Source organism: Eriocheir sinensis, chromosome 44 (genome assembly GCF_024679095.1).
Source record: "Eriocheir sinensis breed Jianghai 21 chromosome 44, ASM2467909v1, whole genome shotgun sequence".
In the NCBI taxonomy this organism is placed as follows: Eukaryota; Metazoa; Arthropoda; class Malacostraca; order Decapoda; family Varunidae; genus Eriocheir; species Eriocheir sinensis.
In genome coordinates, this window is record NC_066552.1 from 9,606,220 (window position 1) to 9,621,434 (window position 15,215).

The 15,215-nt window shown below is 45.9% G+C and overlaps 1 protein-coding gene across 1 annotated transcript in view; it reads left to right on the plus strand.

Annotated features, from left to right (window-relative positions):
* Positions 1-15,215, plus strand: part of LOC126980631 (LIM/homeobox protein Lhx1-like) — a 143,159-nt gene that overhangs the window by 113,350 nt on the left and 14,594 nt on the right. Inside the window, exons 3-6 of the mRNA XM_050830734.1 lie at positions 2,298-2,503; positions 12,647-12,979; positions 13,527-13,744; positions 14,162-14,311. Of these exons, the coding sequence (XP_050686691.1) occupies positions 2,298-2,503; positions 12,647-12,979; positions 13,527-13,744; positions 14,162-14,311 (907 nt within the window). The remainder of the gene's footprint in view (positions 1-2,297; positions 2,504-12,646; positions 12,980-13,526; positions 13,745-14,161; positions 14,312-15,215) is intronic.

Here is a 15,215-nt window from a genome sequence, read left to right on the forward strand (position 1 = left end):
ATAAAAAACGAACAGATAATATAATAATAATAATAATAATAATAATAATAATAATAATAATAATAATAATAATAATAATAATAATAATAATAATAATAATAATAATAAATACCATAGAACTTGTTGATTGAATTCGAGCGCAAAGGAAAACGAAAGGGAGGAGGTAGGAGTTTTTTGAATGGAGGAAAACGGGAGGAGGAGGAGGAGGGAGGGAGGGAGGAAAGTCTAGGGTACAGGCAAAGGGAGGGAGAATTGGAATGGAGGGAAATGGAAGGAGAAAAGTTAAAGAAGGGAGAAGTTTTTTGAGTGGAGGAAAAGGGAAGGAGAAGAGTTCCAGAAAGGAGAGAAAAGTAGGGATGAGGGAGATAGAGGACGGAGGGAATGGAGATTTGGGCCAGAGAGAGAGAGAGAGAGAGAGAGAGAGAGAGAGAGAGAGAGAGAGAAGGGACGCTTGGGAGGGAAAAAGGGAGGAAGGGAGGGCAGGGAGGAGGGAAGAAAGCCCAAGGGTGAGGGAAGCCTGCCACAGACGACCGATCGTGGAAATAACCTGATCAAAATAAAGCACAAAATCTCCTCTGAAATGCAGATCGCGGGAGGGGATGAAGGGGGGGCGGGGGAGGAGTAGAAGGGGAGTGCGGGGGGCGGGGGAAGGGGGGAAGGGAATGAAGGACTGATGGTGCCGCCGCCGCCGCTGGGAAAAGGCTGATCTTCTTATGTTTTTTATCTTGTTTTTTTCCTCAATCCCTTCTAGGCGGCATTAAAACCTCCATCGCGATGTTCTTTTTTCTTTTCCTCTCTCTGAAACGCCGGGTATATTTTTTTCCCCCGGTTTTGGATTTTATTTCAAGGGGGGCTGAGCCGCGGAGGGGAAAACGAAGAGGAAAAAAGAGAAGTTTAGAGGAGCAGAGAAAGAGGAAGGAGAGGAAGAAAGAATGCGAGGAAAGGGGGGAGGAGGGATGGAGAAGGAAGGGCAGAGAGAAAATAAGACCCATGGAGATTTTAAAGACGCAGCGAGAACGAAAAACAGTAAAATAAAACAAAGAAATTTAGAACATGGAATAAGACAAGCAAAAAGAAAAGGGAGGAAGGAGAGAGAAAGAAGCGGAGAAATAGGATTCAAGGAGATTTTAGACACGCAAAGAGAACGAAAACCAAAAAGAAATAATAATGGGGAAATTTAGAACTGGGTAAAAGATAGGCAAAAGAAGAGAGTGGAAGGAAGGAGAGAGAGAGAAAGAGGGAAAATAGGAAATAGCAAACGAACATAAAGGAAAGCAAGCGAAAAAAAAGTGTTAGAGGAAGGAAAAAGAGGAAAGAAGGAAAATATGAATCAGAAAACAAACGACGGAAAACAACAACAGAAACATAAGTAAGAAATTTAGAACACGAAAAAAGAAAGACAAAAGGAATGACTTGAAGGAAGGAAGCAGAAAAAGGAGGAAAAATAGCGAACGAACGTGACGGAAAGCAATGTGTGGCAACTTTAGTGAAGAGCCGAGCCGAGCCGAGCCGAGCCGAGCCGAGCGCCGCCGTACTTGAGAGAAAATGGGATGAGCCGCGGCTTTGCTCACTGGCTTGCTAAATTGCAATCGACACCGACCCGGGGCGAGGGGAGAGAGGCAGCCCGAGGAGGAGGAGGCCGGGAGGGGAGGAGAAGGGGAGATTAGAGAGGATTTATTTTGGGTTTGAAGGGGGATTGTGGCTACCCTCTGAGGGGATTTGGGGAAGGCACAGATCCTCCCCTCGTGTCCTGATGCACAGACGACCCCTTGACTTGGCAGGTGCGGGGGCCAGGCACGGGAGGAAGGAGAGCCAGGCAAGTCCCTCCCCCCCACCCACCCACCCCCCACCTCTCTCTCTCTCTCTTTCTCTCCCTCTGTCTCTCCCCTCTCTCTAACCCCAAGCGTCATCCCCTCGGCGTCCCATCGCTGTCCCTTCGGCGTCAGTTTAGCGTGATGAAGTGTGCTGAAGTGTATTGAAGGGTGTGTTGTGTTTGAGGCTGTGTGTGTGTCCGGTTGTCTTTCTCTCACTCTCTCTCTCTTTTCCTTTATCTGTCTATCAGTGTATCTATATATCTGTATGTATCTATCCATCTATCTATTTGTCCTCTGGTGCAGTCTTCCCGATAAGTTCTATGAATCTTTTTATCTCCATCTGTATCTTTCTAACTAACTATCTGTTTACCTATCTGTTTATCTGGGTCTATCTATCTATCTATCTATCTATCTCTGGTGCAGTCTTCCCGCCCCCCTTCGTGTCCCGCCCTCGCTAAGCTCCTCTCGGTTCTCCTCCCGCAGGCGGTTCGGGACCAAGTGTTCGGGGTGTCTGCAGGGCATCTCTCCGCAGGACCTGGTGAGGAAGGCCCGCGACCGCGTCTTCCACCTCAAGTGCTTCACCTGCTGCGTCTGCCGCAAGCAGCTCTCCACCGGCGAGGAACTCTACGTGCTCGACGAGAACAAATTCATCTGTAAACAAGACTACATGGGCGGCAAGGCCATGTCGGGTGAGTGACGCAAGTACACACACAAAACACTGACAGGGATAGAGGTAGCGGCCCCGTGAACCCTGGCGAGGGCACGTGTGTAGTCCTCAAGCCCCCTGGGAATCTTAACTTCGGAGTGTTGGGGTTATGGGTGTGTTGGGGTTATGGCTGTGTTGGGGTTATGGGTGTGTTGGGGTTATGGGCGCAAAGAAATGTAGTTACTGCCTGACAAAACGGTAACGGCCATTAAACCTTGACAAACATGTACCGTTCAATCCAATGGGTGACAAATTTCAAGTTCTTAAGCACGAGAGGAAGATATTTGGCTTGTGGGTGATCCTGACGACACTTGCAGTACCGTCAACGAAGGAAGTGAAGTCGACCCTAGATATAAAGTAATAATAAAAACAATCTGATATGTACTCCTTTTACAATCAGCATCAGTGTTCATCCTCTTTAGTTTTCGCTCACTCTCTTTTCGATCGTTCGCAAGGTGGCCCATAATTTTTTAGAGCAACAGTACTACCGTAGACTTTAAATTCTGGTTGCTTAAGAGGGTACAGAGCACGGTCAGTTGTTTACGAGCAAGAAAAAAAACGATATATGCTGTTTCTTGAATTTCCTGCCAAAACCCGCTCAGCCCTAGAGGAAGAGAGGCGAAGGAGAGAAAAGATAGGAAGATCGAGGAGAAGGAGGAGGAGCGTGTAGAAGGGACACTGACTTATTATGCATGATTGACTGTGTGTGTGTGTGTGTGTGTGTGTGTGTGTGTGTGTGTGTGTGTGTGTAAGTTGCTTTAGGTGTACATGATTGAGTTTGTGTTGTTTCAGATATACAAGGTGTGTGTGTGTGTGTGTGTGTGTGTGTGTGTGTGTGTGTGTGTGTGTGTGTGTGTGTTTTGACCGCTGTTTCCATGACAAAACTAGGAAACTTCTAATCCTTTCCCATATATCCACCAAACACAACATTCTTATCTGCGTTATCACAAAGGAGGAGAATAGAAGTAGGAGTAACAATACAAGCTGGTTTAGTAGAAGGAGTAGAAGGAGTTATATGAGTAGTAGGAAGAGCCATTACCTGCCTTCCTTCTCTCCATTCTCTTCACCTATCTTTTTTTCTCTATTTCCTCTCCTTCTGTTCCCATCTTCCTCTTTATTCCTCTTTTTCTTTCGTCTTATTCTCTTTTCCCCCTCTAAATATCCCTCGTTTCTCCTCATTCCCAAACCCAAAAGAAGAAGGGAAAGAAAAAGACTTGTATACCAACCTCTTTCCTGTGTTCATGCCCCAACCTCCTCTTCCTCCTCCTCCTCCTCCTTTCTTCTTTTTCGTCGTCATCCACTTCCTCCTCCACGCCCGCCGCGACACATCCACGGCAGAAACAAATGATCCTGTCACAAGTTTTCCCGCTCTGCCTCCTCCTCCTCCTCCTCTTCCTCCTCCTCCTCCTCCTCCTCCTCCTCGGCATAGATTAATCAAAGCGACCTCATAGTTGTTTCTAGACTTTTAGAAGAGGAGGAAGAGAAGGAGGAGGAGAAGATGAAGGAAGAGGTGGAGGGAAAAGAAAAGCTAGAGTATGAAACAATGAAATTTCGTGTCATAATATAGATGAGAGAGAGAGAGAGAGAGAGAGAGAGAGAGAGAGAGAGAGAGAGAGAGAGAGATTTCAACATCGAGGAAAAAAAATTAAAGGAAAAAGTCAACGTTATTTCACAAACTATTTTATCTTTGTGTCTTGTTCATTTTTACCTTTTTTTTCTCTTTTTTTTTTTTTTTTGTCTCCTTGGGTCCGAGTGTGAGTGAAGGCAACACACACACACACACACACACACACACACACACACACACACACACACACACACACACACACACACACACACACACCTTGTTAAGCAGATCAGTCAGGTGTGAACGCATACCTGGAGTGATAATTCTCAGGTGTTTTTCTCTCATTTTTTTTTCTTTTCTTTTTTAGTATCGATGTTTTCCTCAGATAAACTTGTGTGGCCGAAGGAGTTTAGTGCTCCTGTTAATCCCTTCTGTTCGTTTTCTGCCGTTTGTTTATTTGTTTGTTTGTTTCTCTCTCCCTCCTCACCTCCCTTCTTCTTCCCTTTCTCCTTACTTCCTCTTCCCGCGATGCTGTTTCTTCCATACTCTTTTTTTTTTCATCTCCTTAATGTGACTTTCTCTCCTTTTTTATGCACGTATATCTCTATTTTCATATTTATTTGTTTGTATTTGTATTTCTTGATCCTTTTCCGCTCCTTCCTTCTCTCCATTCTCTTCATTAGCTATCTTTTTTTCTCTATTCCCTCTCCTTCTGTTCCCATCTTTCTCTTTCTTCCTCTTTCTTTCGTTTTGTGTTCTATCTGTCTAAATCACTCGTTCTCTTCTAATCTCTCTTCCTTTCCTTCCTTCTCTTATCTTCACCTGCTATCATTCTATATTCACTCTCCATCTGTTCCTATCTTTCTCTTTCTTCCTCCCTCTTTTCTTTCGTCTTATTCTCTATCCATCTACCTATCACTCGTTTCTCTTTGTATCTCTTTTCCTCTCGTTCCTTCTCTTATCTTCACCTGGTATTTTCTTTCTCTGTTTCCTCTCCTTCTGTTCCTATCTTTCTCTTTCTTCCTCTTTTTCTTACGTCTTGTTTTCTATCCCTCTGTAAATCACTCGTTCTCTTCTAATCTCTTTTCCTCTCCTTCCTTTTCACTTATCTTCATCTACTATCTTCTTTTCCTATTTCCTCTCCTTCTGCTCCTACCTTTCTTTTCTTTCCTCTTTTTCTTTCGTCTTATTTTTATCCATTTGCATATCACTCGCTTTTTCTCTATCTCCTTTGCTTGCTGTCTCTCCTTATTTTTTCCTTCCCTCCTTCATTTTTCTCTCCCTTTCTTTCATCCTTTACCTAACTTTCCATCCTTCTACCTTAATCATCTGTCCTCTTTCCTCTCCTTCTCTTCGTTCCTCCTTCCCTTCCTTTCTCCTTCTCTCTTTCTTCTCTTCTCTGTTTGTTCTTCACTCATAAACATACTGTCACTGTCACCCACTCTCTCTCTCTCTCACTCACTCATTTACTCACTCACTCACTCACTCACTCACTCACTCACTCACTCACCTATTTACTTCACCTTGACTCAAGTAGACCCCGCCGACCATTACAGGTGACGGAAGAGAGAAATGAGAGAGAGAGAGAGAGAGAGAGAGAGAGAGAGAGAGAGAGAGAGAGAGAGAGAGAGAGAGAGAGAGAGAGAGACTAATTAAAAAGATACGTGGACAGGAAGACAGACATATAAATAGATAATGATAGATAGATAGACAAAGATAGATAGATAAAGAGAGAGTTAAGTAGAGATAAATAAAGAAAGGAAATAAACAAAAATGGATAAACAATAGAAAATCATATTGTTAAGTTTGCCATCAATACAAATATACAGACATACAAACATACATACAAGACACAGACAGACAGACACAACTTCCAGACATTCAGAAAGACAGACAATTAGACGGAGCGATACAGACATACAGATACACAGACAAAGAGACAGACAGACAGATAGACACAACTTAGAGACATTCAGAAAGACAGACAATTAGACGGAGCGATACAGACATACAGATACACAGACAAAGAGACAGACAGACAGACAAACACAACTTAGAGACATTTAGAAAGACAGACAATTAGACGGAGCGATACAGACATACAGATAAACACAACTTAGAGACATTCAGAAAGACAGACAATTAGACGGAGCGATACAGACATACATATACACAGACAAATAGACAAACAGGCAGATAGATAGACACAAATCATTCTTCCCACATTCATTATCATCTTCAAAAGGCATGAAATGTGAACTAAAAAGGAAACTCACCCTTCCTTTACCTCCTCCTCCTCCTCCTCCTCCTCCTCCTCCTCTCTTCGTAATTAAGAAGAAAAAAAACGTCAATATCTCATCTCTTCCTTCGTCATCAGTAAATACCCTAGCCATCTTCTTCCCCCTCTTCCTCCCCTCTTCCTCCCCTCTTCCTCTCCTCCTCCTCCCTCGACCCGCCCCTCCCTTAAGTTAATGAGTCGTGGAGGAAGATGTTGGAGGAGGAGGAGGAGGAGGAGGCTGGGGTGAAGGGGAAGAAGGGGAAGAAGGGAGAAGCGTGCCACCCCAACTTTCAACATCCATAAATTTTCCCTCCCCATCTTTCCCCTCTTCTCCCCTTCCTCCCCTTCCCCTCCCTCCCCTCCCCTCTTCCTCCCTACTTAAATAGGTCTCGTGTGGGCATTCGTTTAATTGTCTACGTTTTTTTTTTTTTTTTTACCTACCTTCGTTTTTTCGTCTAATTATAGTCTATTGAGAGAGAGAGAGAGAGAGAGAGAGAGAGAGAGAGAGAGAGAGAGAGAACATCGAAACCACTATAAAAAAATACGCGTGAAAACAAAGATTGGAGCCGAAAAGCGTGACAGGACAAGACACGCACAAGGGCCACAAGACGGAGTGCCAATACATCGTGCCAGACTAAATTTACTGGGGAAGTGCCGCGCGGAGAGGGATGGGGGTTGATTCTGAGAGTGCCACGGTGTTAAGGACATGGAGAGGAAGAATGGGGAAGGTGGTGTGATGGGTAGGTAAGGAGAGGAAGGAAGGGAGGGATGGGGCTTGATTCTGAGAGTGCCACGGGGTTAAGGTAATGGGGAGGCAGAATGGGGGAGGCGTGATGGGTAGGGAAGGAGAGGAAGGAAGGGAAGGTGGAGTGATGGGTAGGTAAGGAGAGGAAGGAAGGGAAGGATGGGGCTTGATTCTGAGAGTGCCACGGGGTTAAGGGAATGGGGAGGCAGCATGAGAAAGGTGTGATGAGTAGGCAAGGAGATGAAGGAAGAAGTGCCGCATTGTTGAGAGAATGGGGAGAGAGGGGGGGGATGTGTGATGGGTAGGCAAGGAGAGGAAGGAAGGGGAAGTGTGTGTATTATGGGAATGGGAGAGGACATTGTGTAGGAGTGATGGGTAGGCAGGTAGAGAAAGGAATGAAGGGAAAAGTAAACGGAACATAAGCAGAGGATACTAGTTAGAAAAGGGGAAGAGAAGGAAAAGAAGGGTAGGCCATTTGGAGCATATGGATGAAAGGAAGGAAAGAAGAGGGAAGGGAGAAGAGAGTGAAGAAAGGAAAAGCAACTGAGAGAGGAAGGAGGAGGGGGGGGGGGGACGCGAAGGAAAGGGAGAAGTGAAGAAGGGAAGTTAAGGGAGGCGACGCGGAGGAAAGGAGAAATAGGACAAGAATGAAGGAAAAAAGGGAGATGAAGGAAGGCAAGGAAAGAATAAAAGGAGGAAGGGAAGGGAAGAAGGAAGATGAAGGGAGGGAAGAAATCAATGAAAGGAGGAAGGGGAAGGGAGGCGGGGCAATGGGAAAGGAGGAAAAAGAGGCAAGAAGGGAAGAGGGAGAGGAAGGGAGAAGAAGAAGGCAAGAAAGAAGGGAAGGAGAGAGAGGAAGGGAGGCGGCGCAGCGGTGAGGGAGGGAAAAGAAGGAAAGGAAAAGAAAGAGTTTAAAGGAAAGAATAAAGGAGAAAAGAAAGGGAACAGGAAAGGAAGAAGGAAGGGGAAAGAAGGTAAGAAAATAAGGGAAAGAGAGAGCGAAAGGGAGAAAAGAAAGCAAGAATTAAGGAAAAGAGGGAAAGAAGGGAGAAGAAGGAGGCAAGAAGGAATAGAAAAAGGAAATGGAGGGAGAAGGTAGAGGAAAGGAGACGACACGGAAGAAAGGGAAAAGAAGAGGGTAAGGAGGGAGGGGAGCGAGGCGGTGCGGCGGTAAGAGGAAGGGGGCCAGGTGCCAAGGCGGGCCACGGGCGGGAGTGCCACGCGTGCCAGCCACTGTAGCGTGAAATGAGGTGTCGACGCGAGCCCGTAACTCACCATCCAACGAGGAGGAGGAGGAGGAGGAGGAGGTATAGCAGTAGTAATAGCATCAGAAGTAGGAAGAGGGAGATGAGATGAAGAGGAGGAGGAGGAGGAAGAGGAGGAGGAGGAGGAGGAGGTAAGGTATAGCAGTAATAGCATCAGAAGTAGGAAGAGGGAGATGAGATGAAGAAGAGGAGGAAGAGGAAGAGGAATAGGAAGAGGAGGAGGAGGAAGAGTGTTGGGATAGTAGCCGTAACAGAAGCAATAGCAGCAGTAAAGAGAAATAGGAAGATGAAGAGAAGAAGGAGGAGGAGGAGGAAGAGGAGGAAAGAAGTAGAATGAAGAGGAGGAAAAAGAAGAGAACAGCATAAAAAGAAAGACTTGCAGGAAATAAAAGGAAAAAAAGAGGAGAAAATAAAGAGATAGAAATATGTAGTTAAAGACATACAATAAACAGAGAAATAAGGAGACGAAAAAAAGAGTAAGATGAGCAGAAACATAAAGAAAACGAGGGAAAACAAGGAAAACAACAACAAAAGTAAGGAACCATGAATTATTAAGAAAATGAAGAAGGGAAGGAGGAGATAACGCAACGGAGGATAAAAGAGAAATAAATCAAAGAGAGAGAGAGAGAGAGAGAGAGAGAGAGAGAGAGAGAGAGAGAGAGAGAGAGAGAGAGAGAGCATTGCGAGTTAACAAAAAGTACGAAGGAAGGAAAAATGGCTCGTAAAGAAGAGGAATATAAAGAGAAGAGAGAGAAAATGCAATTACACGAAGGAGGGAAATGAAGCAGTAGTGATAAAGAGTGTGAAGGGAAGAAGATTAGAATAGAGCGAAAAGGATTTATTATTATGATTATTTTATTATTATTATTATTATTATTATTATTATTATTATTATTATTATTATTATTATTATTATTATTATTATTATTATTATTATTATTATTATTATTATTATTATTATTATTATTATTATTATTATTATTAATGAGTTATTGCCAATACGTCTTACATTTTCTTGACTCTTATTTGTCTTTATATTTCTTTCTTCTTTTCTCTTTCTTCGTTATTTTTTACTTTCTTGTGGTTTTCTTTCACCTTTCTCTTCTTTCTTTCTTTCTTTCTCTTCTTTATTTCTGATTTTCTCGTGGTTTTCATTCCCCTATCTCTTCTTTCTTTCTTTTTTTCTTTCTTTCTCGTTTTCTTTCATCATTTTCTTCTTTCTTTCTTTCTTTCTCTTCTTTATTTCTGATTTTCTCGTGGTTTTCATTCCCCTATCTCTTCTTTCTTTCTTTTTTTCTTTCTTTCGCGTTTTCTTTCATCTTTTTCTTCTTTCTTTCTTTCTTTCTCTTCTTTATTTCTGATTTTCTCGTGGTTTTCATTCCCCTATCTCTCTTTCTTTCTTTCTTTCTTTCTTTCTTTCTTTCTTCTTCTTCGTCATCATTATTCTTATTTATTTAACGTCTTATTCTACTTATTTTGGTCTGTTATTTTCTTCCCTTCAATATTTTTCTTAGTAATTTAGTTTTCTTGTATAATTTATTCATTCTCCTTTTTCCTCACTGATCATTTATAACTTATGTTCGTGAAATATTAGCCACCTTATTTTTTTTTCATATTTACGCTTTTAATTATCACATCTCAAATACCTTCCCAAAATAATTACCTATCGCATTTTAATATCACCAGATCCAAACCTACACTTACCTTCCATCCATTAGCTTTATTACCCTTTATTTCACATTTAACACACACGCTTTCACTTCATTTTTACTTCATTTAATCCGTTAGGTATCCGATTTTGAGACGGGCACTTTACGATTCTACTTAACTTTACCTTTCTTTATCTATCTCACTTTTCGAGGACTTATTACTGTTATGCCATGGCCGTCTCACTTTTGGAAGGCCTTGGCTCTACTTGGTGGCAGGATTTTCACTCAGTTTACCTTAACAAACCTTTTTATACTTTTCAACACCTGCTTACACCTAATTACACCTGGCTTTCACCCGTTCAGACCTATTTTACACCTGTTTACACCTGTTTACACCTTCTATACACCTGTTTTACACCTGTTCACACTTCTTTTCACCTGTTTTACACCTGTTCACACCTACTTACACCTGTTTACATCTGCTTACACCTGCCCGTTGCCTTTCACCTGCTGAGACTCTGAAGACGTAAAGACTCCTGTTAATCCCCGACGCTCACCTTGAGATACCTGAGCTCTTGAAATTACCTGGTAGCTATTAGTACTAAGGGAAAGATGCTCCTTCTCCTCTTCTTCCTCTTTCTCCTCCTCTTCGTTTTCGTTATTTTCTACCTCCTCCTTTTCTTCATATTCATCTTCTTCCTTTTCATTATTCTCCTTTACCTTCTCCTCCTCTTCCTCCTCCTTTTTCACATTCATCTTTCTCACCCCCTTATTTTCTTTCTCTCCTCTTCCTCTTCATCTTCCTCTTCCTATTCGTTTTCTTTGTCCTCTCCCTCCTCCTCTTCTTCATATTCATCGTCGTCTTCTTCATTTTCCACCTCTTTCTCACCCTCCTTATTTTTCTTCTCACCCTCCTACTCTTCTCCTTCCTCTTCATCATACTCTTACGCATCCTCTCCTTCATCTCCCCATTCATTTTCCTTGTTCATCTTATTAGTATCCATTCCTATATCCACTTTTTCCTGTCCGTTACGTAGTTTTTAGTTCTGGTTGACGACGGTAAGTGTAAAGTTTGGAGCATGGCTGGTAACGAAAGCAGAGTGAAATGATATTGGTAGAAGAAGATGGGGTAAGAGAAGGCTGGTAAAGATAGTGAAAGGCTGCTTGGTGAGTGGTAGAAACAAAGGAGGGAAGAGAATGGGAGAGGAGGGAAAGGGAGGGGAAGAGAATGGGAGGCGAAGGGGAGAAGAGGGGAAGGGAGGGGAGGAGAATGGAAGGCGAGGGGGGAAGAGGGGAAGGGAGGGGAAGAGAATGGGAGGCGGGGGGAGAAGAGAGGAAGGGAGGGGAAGAGAATGGGAGGCGAGGGGGGAAGAGGGGAAAGGAGGGGAAGAGAATGGGAGGCGAAGGGGAGAAGAGGGGAAGGGAGGGGAAGAGAATGGAAGGCGAGGGGGGAAGAGGGGAAAGGAGGGGAAGAGAATGGAAGGCGAGGGGGGAAGAGGGGAAAGGAGGGGAAGAGAATGGGAGGAGAGGAGGGATGGGAAGAGAATGGGAGAAGAAGGGAAAGGAGGGGAAGAGAATGGGAGGAGAGGGGGGATGGGAAGAGAATGGGAGAAGAAGGGAAGGGAGGGGAAGAGAATGGAAAGCGAAGGGGAGAGAGAACACGAAACAACAGCCGGTCTACAGAAGTTATAAAGAGAGGGAGACTGCGTTGGAGCCGAGAAAAATACACTTAATTTGAACCTTTAACAAGTCACCCCCGCGCCCACTTACTCCCTCCTTCCACCCTCCTCTCCCCTACCTCCCAAACACACCCACACACCCACAAACCTAAACACATCCTCTCTGAATTAGATTAACCACATCTGTCGGCGCCATTTACTTAAGAAGTGTATATATATTAAGGTTTGCACATTTATCTATTGTTGATGGCCTTTTTTTCCACTTCTCCCTTTTCTTCATTCTTCTTTTCCTCCTCAGTTTCTTCCTCGTTGCTTTCACTCCCTCCTTCCCTCCCTGTCTGACCGTCCCGCCGGCTGTCTCGTAGGTTATCTCCTCCTCCCTTCCTCCTCCTCCTCCTCCTCCTCCTCCTCCTCCTAGCTCCTTTCGGGCAAAACACGTACCGACGCAGATCATCGTTCATGTTTACGTCACGTCAAACTCGTGTCAAGAAATCTGTTTTTTCGCCCCAAAGACTAAATATGCATCGCCGTTTCTGTCTACCTGAATGTGTTAATTGCTCGTCCGCCTGTCCTCCGACGCCTCGTAAAGCCCCGCGGCGCCTGGGGAGGCCCGGGGACGGGGCGCCGCGTGCTGCTGCCTTTGCCTTGTGCTTCCCAGGGGCGGCCTTGAAGGGGGACTATACTGTGCTGGGGATACACTGTTGGGGGGTGATGTGTGTGTGTGTGTGTGTGTGTGTGTGTGTGTGTATGTGTGTGTGTGTGTGTGTGTGTGTGTAGCCTATATGTGTGTGTGTGTGTGTGTGTGTGTGTGTGTGTGTGTGTGTGTGTAGCCTATGTGTGTGTGTGTGTGTGTGTGTGTGTGTGTGTGTGTGTGTGCCCGCCAGCAGCAGTGCACACAGCCGCCGCCGGAGCCCTGCTGCCCGCCTCACCGCCCTCCCCACAGACTCCTTCCCGGCGGGTCTGACGACGAGGAGGAGGTCCATGGACGTCAAGCCGCCCGTGGAGACCAACAACAACACCAGCACGCCCCGGTGGGCACCCAGGGGCCCATCCCACGCCCGCCCTCACAGCCAACCCCAGCGCCCTGGTGTCCTCGCCCTCAGGCCCCAACACGCCCACAGGGGAGCAGGGCTCCCAGTGGCCATGATGAGCAGCAGGCGGCCCGGCACGCCCACAAGGCCCCTCGGGGTCGTGCCCACCAGCACCACGCCGCTGCTCGAGTCCATGAGTGTGGGCAGAGTCCAAGGTCAACACTCCTTCGCGGGCTTCAACGTGAGTATGTGCGGGGTGAGTGTGGCCCCGGCCCGGCCTGCCCTGTCCTGGCATAGCCCGGGCCTGGCCGGGCCTGGCCCTGGCCGGTTCTGGCCCTGGTAAGGATGCCGGAGGAACCGTGCGGGGGGGCGAGGCGGCGGGGGGCGGGGGGGGACGTGGATCCACTCGCGGGAAAGTAAAAACTGTGAAGAGAGAGAGAGAGAGAGAGAGAGAGAGAGAGAGAGAGAGAGAGAGAGAGAGAGAGAGAGAGAGACAGAGACAGAGGGGGGCACTTGGGGGGCCGGTGAGGACAACTTTTTTCGGAGTGGCCTGGCCGGGCGACGCGGAGGTGCTGCATTCATTTCCCGGATGATCGGCCGCCCGCCGCCAGGGGGAAGGGAGGGGAAGGGGAGATGTAGGGGGAGGGGACGTAAGCCGCCGGACGCACAGACTCACACAGGACTCCTCTCTCCTGCACGCACGAGTGACGCATTCTTAACCTAAGATGAGTGGGAGGTGTGTGCGCGTATGCGTGTGTGCATATGTATGTGTGCATAAAACCTTGTGAGAAGAAAAAGCGTTGTGTGTGTATGTGTGTATGTGTGTGTGTGTGTGTGTGTGTGCTAATAAGTCCACGCCTCCTCTGCAGGTGAGTATTTCCCGCGACACGCCGCCAACGGACAAGGACGGCGGCAACTTCCACGACTCTGACGTGTCTGACGCGGAGGGCAGCAGCGAGGCGAAGGAGCAGGGCAGCAGCGCGGAGGCCAAGCTGGCGGACGACGAGAAGGTGAGAGGGGCGCTGCGAGGCTGGCGGGAGGAAGAGTTCGGAGAGTGAGGAGACGAGTTTGAGGCTTAGGGATAAGTTTTAAGGTGCTTGGAAAGTTTCGGTGACAAAGAAATCAATTTAAAGGATAGGGAGGCGAGTTAAGACCAGAGGAATTGATGCAAAAGACAGAGACGACTTTAGACTTCAGGAACAAATTTGAGGGTTGCGGAGGCTTTGAAAATTAGCAAATAGTTTCAGAATGTAAATGAAAGAGTTGAATCCCTCCGAAACAAACTATTGGACGAGAAAAAGACAACATAACCTTCACACCTTCACTAATCGAACACAGGGGATCAAAACGCGATAGAAACGAATAGAAAGACTTGACCCTCCGCCCTGACCCTTGCATTACACAACTTTTGGGGCTCCTTCCTCCAGGGTGGGAACAAACGGCGGGGACCCAGGACCACTATCAAGGCGAAGCAGCTGGAAATCCTCAAGACTGCCTTCGCCTCCACGCCCAAGCCCACGAGACACATCCGGGAGCAGCTGGCCAAGGAGACGGGCCTCCCCATGCGGGTCATACAGGTAAGTGAAAGGTGTTGGTGTTACCTGTGTGGGGTGGAAGTTAAAGGTAGGAAAGATACAGCCTATAACTAACTAAGAGAGAGGGGTGAAAAGAAAGAAAAAGGAGCAAGAACTGGAAGAGATGAAAGATAGCGGGCAGTACAGTCAATAGAATGAGTACAATGTAAGCGGTTTAAAACATATTCGCAAAAAAGAGTTAAGTCATTCATTAGGTTGTCGTTTCCTTATAAGTAGATAACGAAACACCAGAGGACGGGAGAGACCTGAAGACGGATCATGAGTTTTTTTATTTTTTTATTTAATGTCGAAGAAACCGCTCAAGGGCAAAAACGAAAAGGAAACAAAAATAAATCCTCCTCAGCACTGCTCATATAAAAGCAAATACAAATAAGCCGCTACAAGCAAATACAGAAATGAGAGGTTGATGCCGATTAACAAAAAAATGTTTCAAGTATACGCCATCAAAATCAGCAGTGCCCGTTCTTTTAATTTTACTCTCACCTTCGTTTCAGTCGATCATGTAGGCGTTGATATTTTTAGGACACCCGTGCGTGCGAGGCGTTAATCAGGGGCTTTCAGGTGTGTTGGGGTTACCTGCGCGGCGTGGTTTCCGTTTCCGTTCGTCTCAAAGTGGGTGTATCCGAGGGAACGTAAAGATAATGAACTGCCGGGGACTCGGGTATGGTGTTGTGTCTTCCAAGTCTTGCACACATAGGCAGTACGTGATTTCCCATATACACACACACACACACACACACACACACACACACACACACGCGCGCGCGCGCACACACATACACACACACCTACATAGCTCATGTATCCCTTATTCACCTTGTACGTATCTTATCTCTTCCTCTTTCATAAATCATACACAATATATCAACCCACACACATACCCCCC